Here is a 15,207-nt window from a genome sequence, read left to right as displayed (position 1 = left end):
GTTTGAAGAGCCTTTAAGCATTAAGACCACCTATACATGATTCACTCCTTATTGTAGCCTCAGTACTCAGCAACACCAGCACTCTGTATTTACAGAGGTATAACATGAAGGGCATCAACAACTCCGCTGTCTCCAGAACCTTTTCTTTCACAGGGAAGGCTTTGTGTTCAGTTGCCAAATATTTGCCTTCTCTCCAGAACCCTGACATTGTTGCTAAGGAATAACATCTCCAAGAAGTGTTTTACGAAAGATGATTTGGCAATTGTTGACTAAATCTCTGAAAGCCCCAGGCAACAAATATCAAGCACCTTGCTCTTGGTATACACAGCATTAGACCTAGTCTCCTCAAGATAATCTTTGCGGTGCTCCAGCTTTTGTGGGTTGCCACTCATCTAACGTGAAAAGGAGGCAAAGCAGTATCAGACATCACCGATTGGTTTGGACGAGAGTCCGCATTGCAGGAAACAGATTGCTGAGCCCCCTCTAGTGGCACAAGGACTGCAGAGGTTGCCTTGTGCCTTGCAAGGAAGTGTGACAGCTGCAGCGCGGCAAGTAAGGGATGAGCTCAGAATAATCGCCAAGGGATGACCATCACAACAGCTAAAGTACCAAATGCACTTTAATGAGTTCCAGATTTTGTTCCCAGAAGGAATTTATAACATGTCAGTACATTAGGCGGGTACACAACTTCCCCTGAACTACAGGCATGAGGAGAACCGACTGTAATATACCAGGTATTTAAAATTATTTGCAGAAACCAGTTTTCCACAGTATTAGAAGTAAGGCATGTTTCAGGTGTGCAAGTGGCTGCTATATCCAGTCCTCAGATGCCATATTTGCCCTTTAGTTCTTCCACTTTTGATATGTAAGCTTTCATTGCGTCTTCTTTGGACATTCCTGAAGGACAGAACACAGGAAGCAGTCAGATACCTTTCACACGTAAGCCACAATCCCTTGCTATAGCACATAGCAGCATGCTACCAGAGAAGAAAGAAGGTGGTCGCTTGCCTGTGAACACAGCATTGAAGTTTTAAACAAGTGTGTCAGCGGTCATGAGAAAACAGTGTTTCGAAGCAAAGTTACATTTGTATGAACAGCAACAAAACAGCGTATTAGTTTATTTACACCATTCACAATTATTACAGGAAAGCTATTCAATCAACTTAGACTGCATTTAGATGTCAAGCTGGCTCCTTAAAACACCAGAAAAATCCCATTTTCATAGATTAGACCACTTGTTTGGCTCCTCATTTAGAGCAGAGGACCCAGCTGCACCTTCCAGTTAGGAAAGATTTAGAAGAAACACAGTAACTGGAGGGACAACTCTGTCTCTGGGGTACTAGGCTGGGACCTGGAAAACAGATTTAGGTTTCTGCTGCTGCTACAGTTCTCTTTTGTGTAAGATCTTGAGCCAGCTGGGCATTTTGCACCTTAATTCCATTTCACGCAAGGCTACATTTTTCACTGTTGCTTGTGCCTTGCAGGGGTAATCAAAAGTAAGGGTTTATTATCACAGCATTCTAGACTTCTAGAACTCTTGTCTTATAAGGCAACAGTATTATATTTCTTGCTGAACCACATACGCTTTTCTGACTAGCTTGCCTGTGCTTTTGTTTACTCATTTTTATTTTTAAGCAGACACTTACCTTTCAATGCATTCCAGGCATCCCACTTTGCTTTGCCCTTGAAGTCCAGCATACCAGGGCGGTCTGAGAGACAGGATAAGCAGCAGAATTAGTTTGTGTGGCCTGGGTGTAGGTAATACCTACTCCTTTCCTGAAGACTGTTTAGCTCTTAACTACAATAAAATACAGCAGTTCACCTCTGCAGCTCTTACTGACTAACCTCTAGTCAGGAGATCATCTCTGATGCTGAAGGGAGCACATTGGCATGCTCTCGGTGGCAACAGAGATATTCTCTGTTGAGTTCCCTTAAGTCAGCAGCATTTGAACAGAAGAGCACCAAATTGTGTGGCCGGGTTTTATCGCACTTTCTGAAGACACTGCAGTTGCATGACAGTTATCCGATTAAGAACATCATTGACTCTAAAGTAAAGCAGAAATGCCCTAAGGTCCATTACACACAGAGATGATCAAATAAAAAGCTAGTAGCATACAGCTTAGAACTCATTATCATCAAGTTAATGGCATGTTTCTAACGTTAACTCTTCATTTTTTTCTGTCATCTAGGGGTATAAGCACTGAGTTCTAACTCGCTTCATTACAGGCCACGTTGTAGCCAAATACAGAAGATATGAATGAGATATGTATGTGTATATGGTTATTCTTCACATAAAGTCCCCTCTGTGTTTCTACTTCGTCTCCTTAAAGACAATTCTTAGCATTAACAGATGGAACTGGACAGTAGCCTGTACATTAGCCACAAAAATACCCTTGTGCTACTCCCATGGCAGCGTGACCTGCAGAGCTAGTTGGCAGCTCCACTTCTCTCCAACAAAATCCCTACTAGTTCACTCTTACACAGATTCCTTTCCTAGACAACTCCTGTTAGCTACTACCTCACAGGAATTCAGTGACTTACAGAATGTTGGTACATTTACAGCTCTATAGGACCATTTCACCATGTCAAACATTAATAATGCTAAGGTCCAGCCACACCAAAAGGATCATATCTTAAACCAAAGTCAGTTCTTTTCTCCCTCAATGCTGCCCATCTTGGGGGGGGGGGGGGGGGAAAAGAGGCTGCAGGCACCCATACTTACCATTTCCTGCACACTTTGGTGCCGGCTTTGAATACAGTCAGCACCCACTAAATTTCACAAGCAACTGGGTCAGGAGGCCAGTGCTCCAAACAAATGACCTTTTTCCTTTCTAATTCTAGTTACTCAAGTGTTACATAAGGTCAATAGAGCCGAGCTTCATTCTAAATGTTATTTGAAGTGTGAGCTGCCAGCGACAGAAGTATAGCAACAGAAGGAGCAGGAAAGGGTTTGCATAGCATACCTGCAGGGATATTTCTACTACAGTCCTTCCAATATGTGATACTTAATTGCAGATCCTACAGAAGTTTCTCCTGTTACACACATCTGCATCATTTTCTTACGTTTGGCTTTCTGATACTATTTTTAGTAGCCAATTCAACTGCCCCCCACCAAGTATTGCGGTTCCACACGTGTACAGCTTGCAGTGCTGTTTAAGCCTGTTTAACTGAGAAGTGTTTGTATTAAAGCAGCACCCCTTGGCCTAGGCGTCTACTTACCGACAGGTCTCCAAAAATCCTAGACCTAACACTTGCACAAAGCTAACACAAAGGATTCTCAGACTGTTGCTAAACGATTTAGATAACTTCAGCCGGATTCGTTTAAAAACTAAGAGTTGCACAAACCCTTATCAGGTTAGCTTACGCCTGTCTGCCTACAAATCCATGCCAAGTCGGTACTGAGTCATTTTTGCCAAACCACAGGATTGCGCGAAGCAAGGCACGCAACAGGGGAGAGGTTTTGCCTCCCGAAGCTCCTCCAGCTCAGCCTCAGGCCTCACCGGCATCGCCCCCGCCCGCCGGGGGCTCAAGGCATTACCCACCCGTGTTCACGTCGCCCACCGTGGCCTGTTTGTAGTGGCTGTAGACGTCGAGCATCTCCTGGTCCGTGGGTTGGGACTTGAGCTGCTTCACCTCCTCGGCGGCCTTCTGGAACGCGGCCTGGAGAGGAGGGGAGACCCCGGGGCGGGGTGGAGTGAGCACCTGCGGGCTGCCGCTGCCCCGACAGGGGGGAAGAGAAGGGTACCCACCACGCTCCAGCTCCCCACAGCCCCTTACAGTCCCCCCAGCTCCCTACAGCCGCCCCTAGCACACCCCATACCTCAGACATGGCGACAAACCCAGAACGATCGCGACCCCTCCGGCGTCTGCCGTGCCGCCCTCGCCGCACGTCCCCTTCACCCGTCGCCAGAGCGCTCGCTGGCCAATCCCAGCGCCGCGGGCAGCATGACGCCAATCAGCACCCTCCGGGGGCGGGGAGAGGCTAGGCAAAGAGCCAATGCGAGGGCGGCGCGCTATGGGCGGGCTCGGGGGGAGGGGACGCCTTAGATGTTACCCGGGGGTGGGGCACGGGCGGCCCCTCTCTGCCCCGAGGTGCGGGGAGGAGGCGGGGAGGAGGCGGGGACAGGGCGTCCCGCAGCCAATCCCTCGGGGCGGTGGGTGGCACAGATCGAACGCGATTGGTGGGGCTGTGTGAGGTGGGGTGAGGAGAGAGACCCGGAAGTGTCGGCGGGGAAGTCGGTGGTACGGCTGAGGGCGGTTAACGGTCCCTCTCGGGCGGGGTGGCGGTGTGAGGGCTGAAGGGAGGGGAGGAGAGGAGACGAGAGGGCGCTCTGTCTTGGGGAGATGTGCTGGGGCGGGTGGCGCTCCGGGGGAGGCTCTTCCTCACAAGAGGTGTCGCCTGTTAGTGCTCTGAGGAGGAGAATCTGCCATGTTGTCCCTGAGGAGGCGGTGGGTAGTCCCTGGTCCCAGCCTTAGGTGCGGTCGGCCGGTTGGGTTTGACCAGAAAATATGAAAATCGGCGATTTCTAATTGTCCGGGCTCCCAAGTCTCTATTTCTACAACGTTCTTCCATGCTACTCAGGAGAAAGTGAATTGAATGCTGTCCCCTTTTCTGTGCCCTCCAGATCTCAAGCCCCTGTGGAATAGCATCAAGAAAATATCCATCTTTGCTGTTTAATATAAATCTAATTATTTTCAGGTGCAGAGGAGCATGCTTTTCTTGATTGGCATCTTTTATTTGCCTATCACAGCTTATTTACAATGAAAATGGAATTAGAGCTCTGTGAATTATTAACTAAGGAGATGCAAAAACAAGTAGCCTTGTGATGTGGAAGGTCTGTCCCCCCCGTTCTGCAGAAAATATTGCTGGTTTATTTTGTTAGGATACACCTAGAAAAAACACAGCAAAAAGTGGGAGGTACCTGGAGACCTGCATGATGGTGGGGCACTTAAACAATGTCCCCCCACAACAAAAAAGTCACTTCCCCAGCTCTCCAAAGGGATTAACAGGTGAGAAAATCCCTTGTGGGACTGGAAATGGTGATTGAAACGTCTGCTAAGGGACAGGAGATGCAGAGGTCGTGCTGTGCCCCTGGCTGATGCTGCAGCACGTAGACAGCAGCCTTTGCTCATTACTGCCACAGCTGTGGCAATTTAGTGTGTGACTGGAAAACAAGGTTGTTGAAGAATACCTAGCACCAAAACCAGAGAAGATTGTCAGAGTATGAAATAGCTTGTTTTCCTGTGGAGAGAAAAAACCCAACAGAACAATGTGTGGGCTTGTTTGAATCAGGGCTCGGGTTGATAAGGCAATTCTGTTGTAGGTTCTGCTATCTGGTAAAGTAGTATAAGCCCTGTAGAGCCATTCTAAAGACCTACTATTATAAATTAAAATCAACCCCTTAATTACGTAGTAATATACCAGGAGAATTATTTGCATGTATATATGGGGGAGGTTTTTTCCCACTTTCTGTAGGGAAGTGAAAATGAGTATTGTGTAACAGCTTAGGCATTTTTCAGGGTATTAATGCTCTCTGCAACATAAGTATATTAAAAAGGTTTTGGCTTTGTTCATGTTGGTGCATTCTTTCAGAACACAAGGTTACTCACACAGCAGGTAAAGTTCTTCAGTCACTTAAAATGCAAGCGACATACTTGCATTTATCCATGACATTTTTGTGTGTTTAGTAGGGAGTCTGGTGCTGTAGTGCCCAGCACAGGTACAAATACTGGATTATTTGATGTGCAGTATCAATAATATCGTGGGTAACCCTGCTTATTTTGAGATCCTGTTACTGCTTCTGTAGAAATAATAGAAGTTAAGTTCTGAAAGACATAACGCTATTGAATTTCTTGCCCTGTTTTAATCTTTGCATGAGGCCCACCTGCACCTTGTTTTCTAGCTGTGCTTGTACACAGAGGAAAGGCAATAATTCCTCTCTTTAATGTTTTCCAGGTTATTGAGAATTAATTCTCATGTCAGCAGAAAACTCAACCATCACAGTCCGTCTCGTTCGCTCTTTTGAACACCGGAACTTCAGACCTGTGGTGTATCATGGAATTAACTTGGATCAGACAGTAAAGCAGTTCATTACTTTTGTGCGGAAGGGTAAGGGGCAGTTGTTGTATTCATTTGCTTCAGTCCCATGTGTTAATGTCTCTGCGCAAGAAAGTCGAGGGAAGCAAATGAATGGGAATTCTGTGGCTTTGGTAGTGATGCCAGATTTGTATTTGCATCCCCTGTGTGCTCTCCTCCCTTGGGTGAGAGGTCTGGAGTTAATAAGAGCTTCCATGGTCAGTGCGCCATGCCTAAATTTGGGAACACTGCTTCCCCTGCCCAAATCCCCATGTTCAGACAAAAAGAGAGGAAGGCATTGCTGCATCTGGCTCAGTGCCTCAGGCTCCTTGAGTGGTGCTGTCAGGCACCTATTCATAAATTAACAGGAGTAAATTAATAGACTTTAGAGAGCCTTTGATCCTTAGGAACTATACCATTATGTGGAATGTGGGAATGCAAGTCTGTTTGCTATTTGTGAGAAGAGAGGATCTTGAAAAATTGTTTTTGACACTGTGAGATCTCACTGTGCATGTTTGCTTCTGAGTTTCTGTCTCAATCTTGAGCTTTATAGTGCAGATTACTCATCTATGGGTTTTATGTTGTAGAAGCCTGGTTGAAAGTGACAGTGTATCTAAAAGTTAATGAATGTAGACCAGCCCACGCAGCAATTCAATAGTTAGGGTGTTACCCTGGTATTGCAGGTGTAGTTCTACCCACTAAATGGAGACATTCAAAGGGTGCAGAATAATATAATTCGAATTTTTGCATGAAGTCAGCTTAAACAAGTCTTGAACTGTTACAGCTGATAACATTTGAGCAACTCCTAGGACATTGCCCTGGGCCTCAAGCTGTATTGTGTTTTCAGCAACTTCCATGCTTCTAGACAGTGATAGGCAAGATTTTAGGATGCTTTTAGAAAACTACAGGCACTTTCAGAGCATATGGTACAGCTGCTGTTATGAAAAATATAATAAAAACCAATGCTAATAAACTTCTCTTGATGTGTGCAGTGTGGCAACTTGCTGGTATTTGAGACAAAGCTAGTGTCTTGAACAAGACTTTTTGGAACTCATCCCACAGATGGATGGGTAGTGCTGTTCCTGGCCCAAAAGGAGCCGTGTTCCTTCCTTTACTATATTATATTTTGAAGCGGGGCTTTGAGACAAATTGTTAAGCTACTGATGAAATTACTGTTCCAGCTGCCTTGCTGCCCAGCACCCCATGAGTGGCTGGGCCTTCCAAGGCCCGGGTTAAATGCCTGGGTGTCACTGGGAACACTGGCACCAGGGAAAGTGTTAGTGTTCCTGCAGTTGCTGGTGGGCTGTGTCCTGCATGCGGCTAAAGAGTTAATTTTCTATAGTTTGGCTTCCTTTTTGTGGCTGGTTCACATGGCTGTGTTTACTGAACAATTCACTTACAAATGACAGTTGTCAGCTGTTTGTATAAGGTGGAGAGAGATGCTATGCAAACCATTAACAAGATGTTCCTGGCAGATTTCTGAAGGATCAGATGCCTGTGATTGTATCCTAATTGCATGGACTCATTGTGGGTCCTTTTGTTCAGAGGGACTTGATGCCTAAGTCAAGTTAATCAGATATGGAGTAACTACAGAATCTGAGCCAAATGTATTTTAATATTTGATGCTCAAAAAAGTTTCCTGTGTTGTGGGTTTATTTTGATGAAAAGGATTTCCAGGATGCACGCATAAAATAATGGAAAATATAATACTAGAAATAATAATTAAAAAAGAGATACATTTGTTCTAACTGGGTGCTTTTACTTTAATAGATGTGCCTTCAAGAACAGAACTTCCTCCTCCATTCAAAAATTACAAGTACGGTATGTGGGTTTTTTCTTTTGTCCTGTAAAATGCAGACATAATATCTTATACCAGTTTCTATGCAATTTAGAAGACAACTGCTGTAAAATACTTATGCTAGTGGCAGTATACCTGCCTACATGTGCAACTCCATCCAGCTCTTTTAGCTGGGGCTATGTCACTGGGATCACATCTACAGAAATTGACCATTATTTTAAAGTTCTGTATTTTTTTTAATTAAGCTGCATACATTATTTGCTAATTGGTACTGATGGTTTTTTGTTTGTTTTTTTTAAAATTTATTTTTGTAAGTGCCTTTTAACTCTGTTTTTACTCTAGTGAGCATCGTGTGATCTCAAACGCTTTGAAATTGTAGTTCTCTATGTGCTTATGTATTTCAGTATCTATTTACTAATTGTGAAGTCAGAAAGGATGGTGAAGTGGCACCTGAAGGCAGTAAATGGAAAATGCTTAAGGCTTATATATTTAAATAGTTTAAGTAGTTTACACAATATAAGAGAACCAGGGGAACTTTGCTCAAAGCAGATATGAAAGCTCTTAAATACAAGCTGACAGAATGAAATAGCCTGGTGTGAAATTTAGCTGACTTTATCCTCTAATGTAAAGCTATGTGTTTCTTTTTGTGAAGATTGACATGAACATGTGGAATTCATCTGTTCGGGACAGAATATACTTTCAAAATAGACTAAATGACTTCCTTTCTTGGAGTTTAACTCAGATGTCAGTAACATGTTTTCCTAAACTTGGCAAGTCTGAAATTGGACTTTTGGTGCAAGTGATCCTCTGTCTCCCATATTCTTGGAGTTGACAAACTCCTTCCTCTACAGTGATTCAAAGAACTGAATGAGAAACCTACTTAATACGTGTGAGTGGTAATAGACTTTATTTGCCTATTTAAAAAAAAAAGCCAAGCATTTCATTCTGTGTTCTTGCTGATGGTGAAACAGATAGTGCAAAATGAAAGCAGAAAAAAGCGTTAGTGATTAAGATTTATGATATGTCAGTGGCAAGGACTTGAGCATAAATATTATTTTTAATATATTACGTAAGGTCTTAAAATCTAGGTAACTGTAAGTTTGAATTTGGACATTCCTCCCCCTAATATCTGTGGCTATGGCTAGATGAGGGGATTCTATGGAAGACAGCTGTGTTCCTGGTGCTGCCTATCCCTGCTGGTAGTTCTTTCATCACTTAGAGCATCAGTGTAGTTTTTCCCAAGGCATATATTGTGGCTGAGCACCTGATTGTGCTGTGTAGGACTGAACATAATGTGGGTGAAAACCACTGTGGAACTTTAAAACCTGTTACACCAGGTAAGTGGCTGCCTACTTTGAGTGGGATGGTGCTAGCTGCGTGGAAATTTTCACACAGAAAAACCAAAGCCAAGTTCCTCACCTTCCCCTCAGGGTGTGAATCATCCAGGTTCATGTTTTCGACATCTCTTATGCTCTACTGTCTGTCTCGTATTGTGGTGATGAAATGGCAGTGGCACTATTCTGCATACATAGTGCTAGTAAGAGTCAGATTTTTTTCCTTCTGCTTTGTTTGGCAGTGCAAGACGTTTCAGCTGGACCTGTCTCTCGCCTTGTGCCTGTTTCGGCTTCCTTCTCTCCAGAATCCAGCACCACTTTGTTGTCTCAACATCGTATATAATGCCATCGCATTTTTCCTCTTTGCTTGGTGCTTTACCTCACATCTTAAAGCTTAGGACTTCCATTTTCTCTTCATTTCTTTGTACACATCATTCTTGTCCTTGGTCTAGAACTTTTCTCAGTCAATCTTCTCATCTCCCTACCCTGTCATTGCCATCTTTTCACTGCTGATGGCAGCCTGGGTGCCAACTTGTCTCATAAGCTGCTTCTCAATTTGTTTATTTTTTCCATGAGTGTGGAGCAATATGGTAGATGTTTCACAGAATCAGACTTAGAAAGTGATTTCTCACCTGTTGTCATGGAAGATCTATTACCAGAAAAATAAAGGTAAAAGTCTGGGAATATGATTGAGTGGGACTAAATTGGGATGAAATAGCAAAGGCAATTGAGAGGGTATAAGGCTTTTCAGCTAGAATGTGAACAGAGAACAGACTGTAATGTCATTTTTGTAACAGAGTTAGGGAAGCCATTTAATAGCACAGACAAAGAAATGGTAAACTGCTGGGTGCCAGTGGTTGAGCTGTGAAGAAGTAAAATTGAGACAACAGTTCAGAGAATGACTGGGCAAAGGCTGGAGAAAAGGGGATGTGAGAAACTAGATGGAGAAGCTTAAAACTAACAGGCAGAGGTGGGATTGTATTTGCTGTGGTAGAAAGGTTTCATGGCTGCAATATATTTTTGCTATGATTGCCTGGTCTTTTTGCAGTGCTTCTATGGAAGATGGATCTAGAAACTGCAATTTAATGTGTGTCTTGCTTTTAATACTGCAATTAGTAGAGCATGCTAAGACTGCTTCTTCAGCGACCTCTGCAGTGGGAATACAGAGGAATTTTGACCTGTAACGGTGTCAATAAAATCTTCAAAATGGGCCAGAGTGGTATGGAAGCAAACTTCCGAATGGGAATGTGATCCCTGTTATTCTGAACATCTGAATACTTGTTCTTGGTATTTTGAAAGTTGTTTTAGCCTATATTTAATTTTCTTGCATCTTTCTCTTACCAGACTATTTCAACGTGTAGTGTTAGTGCACAAAACCAAACTAGAACAGAAAATGAGTGGGCAAACAGAACTGGTTTTTGCTGCTTTGCTGGGAAGGGATTGATGTGTTATTCTGAATTTGTTCAAACACAGAGGCTTTGGAGTTTTTTTTTGGGGGGGGGGTTGTTTTGTTTTGTTTGTTTGTTTTCAGTGGTGCATGGGCATCTTCTGACTTCCATTCCCTCTGGGTCTTTGCACTCATCTGGTTGCTTTAGTCACCACATTATTTTCCCCAGTTTTTCCCTTCTGTTAACAAAGCCCTGCCCACCTTGCCAGAGGAAAGTGATATTTCTTTTTTTGTATAGCACAATTTCTTAAAGTGCTACACTGTGCAAACACATCAGAGAAATATTACTGAAGAGGATGTAGCATTAAAAAGAGGAGAGGCTGTACGTGTTCATGGAAAATGGACTTGCTTAATAAAATTTCTACACGGATGCTTTCTTCACAAGAAGGAAAATTTCAGGGAACGATCTGAAGTGGTCAGGTTACTGTGTCTTAACCACTTGCTGCCTATCAGCTTAACTGTAGTAGTTGACAGTGCATAAATACTGTTTGTCCTGCCCCAACTGCATGTGTAAAACCTGTTAGGTTAAAACACCCTAACTGGCATTTAAATTGATGTGTTTTGACTGGCAGTTGGGATGGTCATTAGTTCGTAATTGTAATTCAGCCAGCAGACTGAAGCCCAATAGGATGTAGTACCTTAATGTTGGATTGACTGGTTTGAGACTGTGGCTGCAGGACTGGGAGATTAAGGTGTTTTGTCCTCTTTTAGACTGAATACACGAAAGTGGTGTTAATAAAAGGTTTTGAACCTTGCCGCTTTGTTTGCCTTTCCTTCCCCAAGTACAGATTTCGGTGTTACCTGCCTATTAAGCCCTATTTTAGGAAAATGCTGTATTTTCTTTCAGATACAATGAAGATTATTCACCAAGCGCACAAATCTAAGGTATGATTATTAGCTGTATTATTCTCTTTCCACCTGCTTCAACGCAGGAAGATCTCTGCACTGCCAAACGAGACTGGGGCAGAGACAGTCAGTAAATTCTTATTCTTATATTTGTATTCTGGTTCTCTGATTTGTAGACTGGTGATCTTGTAGTGAGTTTGGAAGATGATGACAAACTGATTTTGAAAGAAGACAGTACACTGAAAGCAGCTGGAGTAGGTAGGAGTACATTTGTATTGACTGAAGGTGCTGTTCATTGTGGTTGTCATTAAACTGATAACCAACTGATTATGTTTGGATAGCCTGCTGAAAAGTAAATGCTATTCCTGATGCTCTTTACACTACTTGATAATTATTCAGGGAAGAAGGGGGGATAATGTACATTCAAATCATTGGACTGAGGGCAGCAGGTACCTGCACTCCAAATGTTCAGAATGCAAATTGTGATTTTTAGAGGGTATGCTTATAATTCTGCTGAGAGTAATTTTAAATGATTGACAGATAGGTTATTAGTACCGTGTCTGCTTAGTCTTATCAGTAACATTTAAACTGATGTTTTGGTTAGAAATGTAAGTAGTGGAACCAGAACAGAATAATGAAATAAGATTAGATTTGTTTAATGTGCAGCATGCAGTGCTTGATAGCCAGATTGCTCAGGGAAGCACAAGCAGTATCATTTAGAGAATGTGCTGAACATAGCAAAGAGTTGAAACTTGACCTGATTTCTCACATTTTGACAGGGGACTACATATAGGGCATGTCTTTTGGTAGTAATGTAAAGAAATGTCTGTCATGATAAAATTCATGGTCCCTGGATGTCCTTTGGGCTTCTCATAAATGTGGCTAAATGACTTTGTGGCAGCAGGGTACTTAAGGGATGTAGTTGCGTTCCACCTTGATATGGACATTTGCTCATTTGAATCTGATGTGCCTAGCTGGAATGCATAACTGCCTGCGCTCTAAGTGCAGGGGTGTCTCAGAGAAAGCTCCCTCCTGTTCCTGATGCCCTCTGATTACTCCCCAGCTAGTGAATGGGATTTCTTTCTCACGGGTTTCTTGGCTCTTTTGTTTCCTGCCATTTACTTCCTGGTTTTAAGTGACTTGTGATATCTTTTTCTCTGGGGTGCACTGCAACTGGCCTCAGTATACCTTTCTTAAAGGTCTTGGGGTGTTCCTATAATGAGAGTAATAGTTATTCCCTGGCTGTTTGTACTAAATCAGGTCTTTTTATCTGGAGAAGGAAGGAAAAAAAAGGTTCCTCAGGAAGGAGGATTACTGGCACTCGAGTCTTATAGATTTATAATTTAGTTAGCAGAAGATTCATTTAAGCATGACTTTTATCTACCCAAGGCATAAGAGGCAGTGCAGTTCAGGAGAGGGACTGATGACAGTGCCAAATGTTGAATTAGAATCAACAATATCCAGAGCTCCCTTCTTTCAAAAAGGTATTGATAAATATTTGTATATATTATTCGTCTTTGAAACTAGGTTTGTAGCTATAGCAGTGAAACAGTTGGATGTGACCTCTAAAAAGGTGTCAGAACATCGGTGTAAATGTTATAGTGAAAGGAAATTGGAATAGACCAGCCTGTTCTGTGCCTCTGGAGAAAGAGAAGGGTGGCTTATTCAGGGCAGAAACCAATTTAAAGCTGCTTTAAATTTCTTTTCAGAATAACTAACAGCATTTAGTCATTAGTATGTTGTCGGTATTTGTGATAAAAAACTCCTGCTTGCCATTTTACCATTTTGAATTTTGATATGTTCCAGTGTATCTTGAGATGAAAATCAGGTAAGTTAGAGTAGGGTCTTTGTAGTAAACTCTTGAGGAAGTCCTTCTTCTTCAACAAGAAGTGGAAAAGAGTAAAAGAAGGAAGTGAAGTATGATAGCATATACCACTAGTCCTCATTTTGTAGGGTTTAATTTAAATTGGTTAGATTTGAAATCTATTGCCATGTTACATTTTTCCGATATCTAGTCTGGACAAGATTTACTAGAATAGAACAGAGAATTGCTGTTAGAAAATCTGGGAAATTCTGAGACACGCAGAACGTTTTTTCTAAGCTGCAGTTGATTGCCCTTGGCACTTTACAGGGTTGGGCTAGAGAGTTATAAATTATGGGGACAGTAGATAAGTGTCCTCAGGAAAGCCTCTGTGGTAGTGATTATTATTACAGCTATTATCTAGTCAGCAAAGTTAATGCTTGCTTGTTTTGGGGGTTTTTTTCTTTTTTTTTTTAAGAGCAGGGTGTATGTTAATAAAGTGTTCAGTATTCATTGCAGAGAGTCTTGTCTGTTTTCTAGTTGAGATTCTAAAACACCTTTTTTTTTTTTTTTTTTTAACAAGACAGGCAGACTTCATTAACTTCAGGTTTAATTTAAAAAACGAATGTGGAACTTATTGGCTCAGCACCTTAAAGAATCCCATGTTTAATAATTGTGAAGGCTTTCCATCAGATTTGTCTCTGTTCTGAATTAGTAACATTGCTGACTTATTGTTTTAGAAGAGGAAGTCCTTGACCTACTGGGTTGAAAGAATTGTGACTGCTCTGAACCTTTGTGGGTCCTTTAGCTCTGCCATATCCCCTGTGAATAATTAGAGGTATTTGAAGGTATTGCTGGAGAAGCCAATTTGTGTCTTTCACTTTGCATATTGTTGAAGCCTCATGAATTAATCATCAGCAGGGCAAAAAATTAACTTCTTCAGACACATATTTTGATGGGTCATGAGGGAGAATGTAAAGTGATCTGTAAAATATTCTACCGATCCTCTAAGTATTAAATTATTATACCTACAGGCTAATTTAATGGAAAAAATATTTTTTCCCCTTTCCTAACAGAAAAATGCACAAAAAGGAGAAAATCATACTTCTTTATTTTTCTAGCATTTGAAGGTGTTAGAAATGCAATGATTTAGTTTGCTGAATGCTTATACAAACAATTCTGAAGACAGTGTTAAACAAATCTTGAGGGTTCTTCTCTACATATTTACTTCTATACATTCAGGGTCTTGTTTTGGTTATTTTTAAACAAGATTAAACATATTTAGTGCTTGAATCTTTTTTGCAAAAATCGGGGGGGGGGGGGGGGAGAGGGGGGAGTGTGTGGCAATTTATAATTGTCTTTGACCAAAAAGTTGCCAATTGTCTTCTAAGATTCTAAATAGCTGGCTGTTGGGTGGTTCATTTACTGGTGTGCTAAATATTTAATTTTTTATTCGTTCTAGCAAATGAGACCGAATTAGCATTCTTCTGTGAGGAAGATTACAGAAACTACAAAGCTAATCCTGTTTCGGCCTGGTGAAGATCCCAAGAGACTGTTTTGTTGTCCCGTACCTGTTGTAAATTTTCCTTATTCTGCTTAATGAGATTTTTCTTAAAGATCAATAAATCCTAGAGGATTGCTTTGCAAACAGTGCAATTCCCTTCCTATAGAAATTAATTTCTGTCAATATGCTAAGACCGAGAGAAGAAAAACTGGGGGACATAAATGACTTTTTCTCACATTTCTTTTTCCTTTGCCTGCCTCTTACGATGCAGGCAGTGCAATCTCTGGCGTGTGACACACGTTCTTGGTGTGATCCTACGGCAGACATTAGCTACATATGGAGATTACACAATGCACAGTAAGATCCCATCACAGTACTAACTTCTAATGAAAATGGAAATG

General features: G+C 42.0%; 2 protein-coding genes across 6 annotated transcripts; one reads left to right on the top strand and one right to left on the bottom strand.

Annotated features, from left to right (window-relative positions):
* Positions 1-601: 601 nt before the first annotated feature.
* Positions 602-3,939, bottom strand: DBI (diazepam binding inhibitor, acyl-CoA binding protein). Its single transcript, XM_064451134.1, has 4 exons — positions 3,821-3,939; positions 3,543-3,660; positions 1,647-1,709; positions 602-897 (listed from the first exon to the last, which is right to left on the bottom strand). Exons 1-4 carry the CDS (start codon positions 3,827-3,829, stop codon positions 824-826), a joined length of 264 nt encoding a protein of 87 aa, XP_064307204.1. The 5' UTR covers positions 3,830-3,939; the 3' UTR covers positions 602-823.
* Positions 3,940-4,183: 244 nt separating this feature from the next.
* C5H2orf76 (chromosome 5 C2orf76 homolog) lies at positions 4,184-14,952 on the top strand. Of its 5 annotated transcripts, none has more exons than XM_064451131.1 (6): positions 4,184-4,242; positions 5,957-6,078; positions 7,847-7,892; positions 11,503-11,540; positions 11,678-11,759; positions 14,765-14,952. In XM_064451131.1, the coding sequence occupies exons 2-6, from the start codon at positions 5,977-5,979 to the stop codon at positions 14,839-14,841; spliced, it is 345 nt and encodes a 114-aa protein (XP_064307201.1). In that variant the 5' UTR covers positions 4,184-4,242; positions 5,957-5,976; the 3' UTR covers positions 14,842-14,952. The 5 variants fall into 5 exon arrangements, with proteins under 5 accessions (XP_064307201.1, XP_064307196.1, XP_064307198.1 ...); XM_064451126.1 differs by having other exon boundaries at positions 5,957-6,109; positions 7,847-7,897; XM_064451128.1 differs by lacking the exon at positions 4,184-4,242 and adding an exon at positions 4,336-4,449 and having other exon boundaries at positions 5,957-6,109; positions 7,847-7,897.
* The last annotated feature ends 255 nt before the right edge of the window (positions 14,953-15,207 follow it).

Source organism: Phalacrocorax carbo, chromosome 5 (assembly GCF_963921805.1).
Source record: "Phalacrocorax carbo chromosome 5, bPhaCar2.1, whole genome shotgun sequence".
In the NCBI taxonomy this organism is placed as follows: Eukaryota; Metazoa; Chordata; class Aves; order Suliformes; family Phalacrocoracidae; genus Phalacrocorax; species Phalacrocorax carbo.
Note: the sequence above shows the minus strand (reverse complement) of the source record. Positions and strands in the feature narration are given on the sequence as shown.

What these genes read in the sequence shown, in the direction of transcription:
- DBI (XM_064451134.1), bottom strand. An exon ending in GGTGGGCGACGTGAACACGG is followed by an intron (nt 1,710 to 3,542) that starts GTGGGTAATGCC and finishes CCTGTCTCTCAG; the next exon opens with ACCGCCCTGGTATGCTGGAC. An exon ending in TGCCTGGAATGCATTGAAAG is followed by an intron (nt 898 to 1,646) that starts GTAAGTGTCTGC and finishes TCTGTCCTTCAG; the next exon opens with GAATGTCCAAAGAAGACGCA.
- C5H2orf76 (XM_064451126.1), top strand. Translation starts at nt 5,977, where the DNA reads ATGTCAGCAGAAAACTCAACCATCACAGTCCGTCTCGTTCGCTCTTTT. An exon ending in ACCAAGCGCACAAATCTAAG is followed by an intron (nt 11,541 to 11,677) that starts GTATGATTATTA and finishes TCTGATTTGTAG; the next exon opens with ACTGGTGATCTTGTAGTGAG. An exon ending in ACTGAAAGCAGCTGGAGTAG is followed by an intron (nt 11,760 to 14,764) that starts GTAGGAGTACAT and finishes TATTCGTTCTAG; the next exon opens with CAAATGAGACCGAATTAGCA.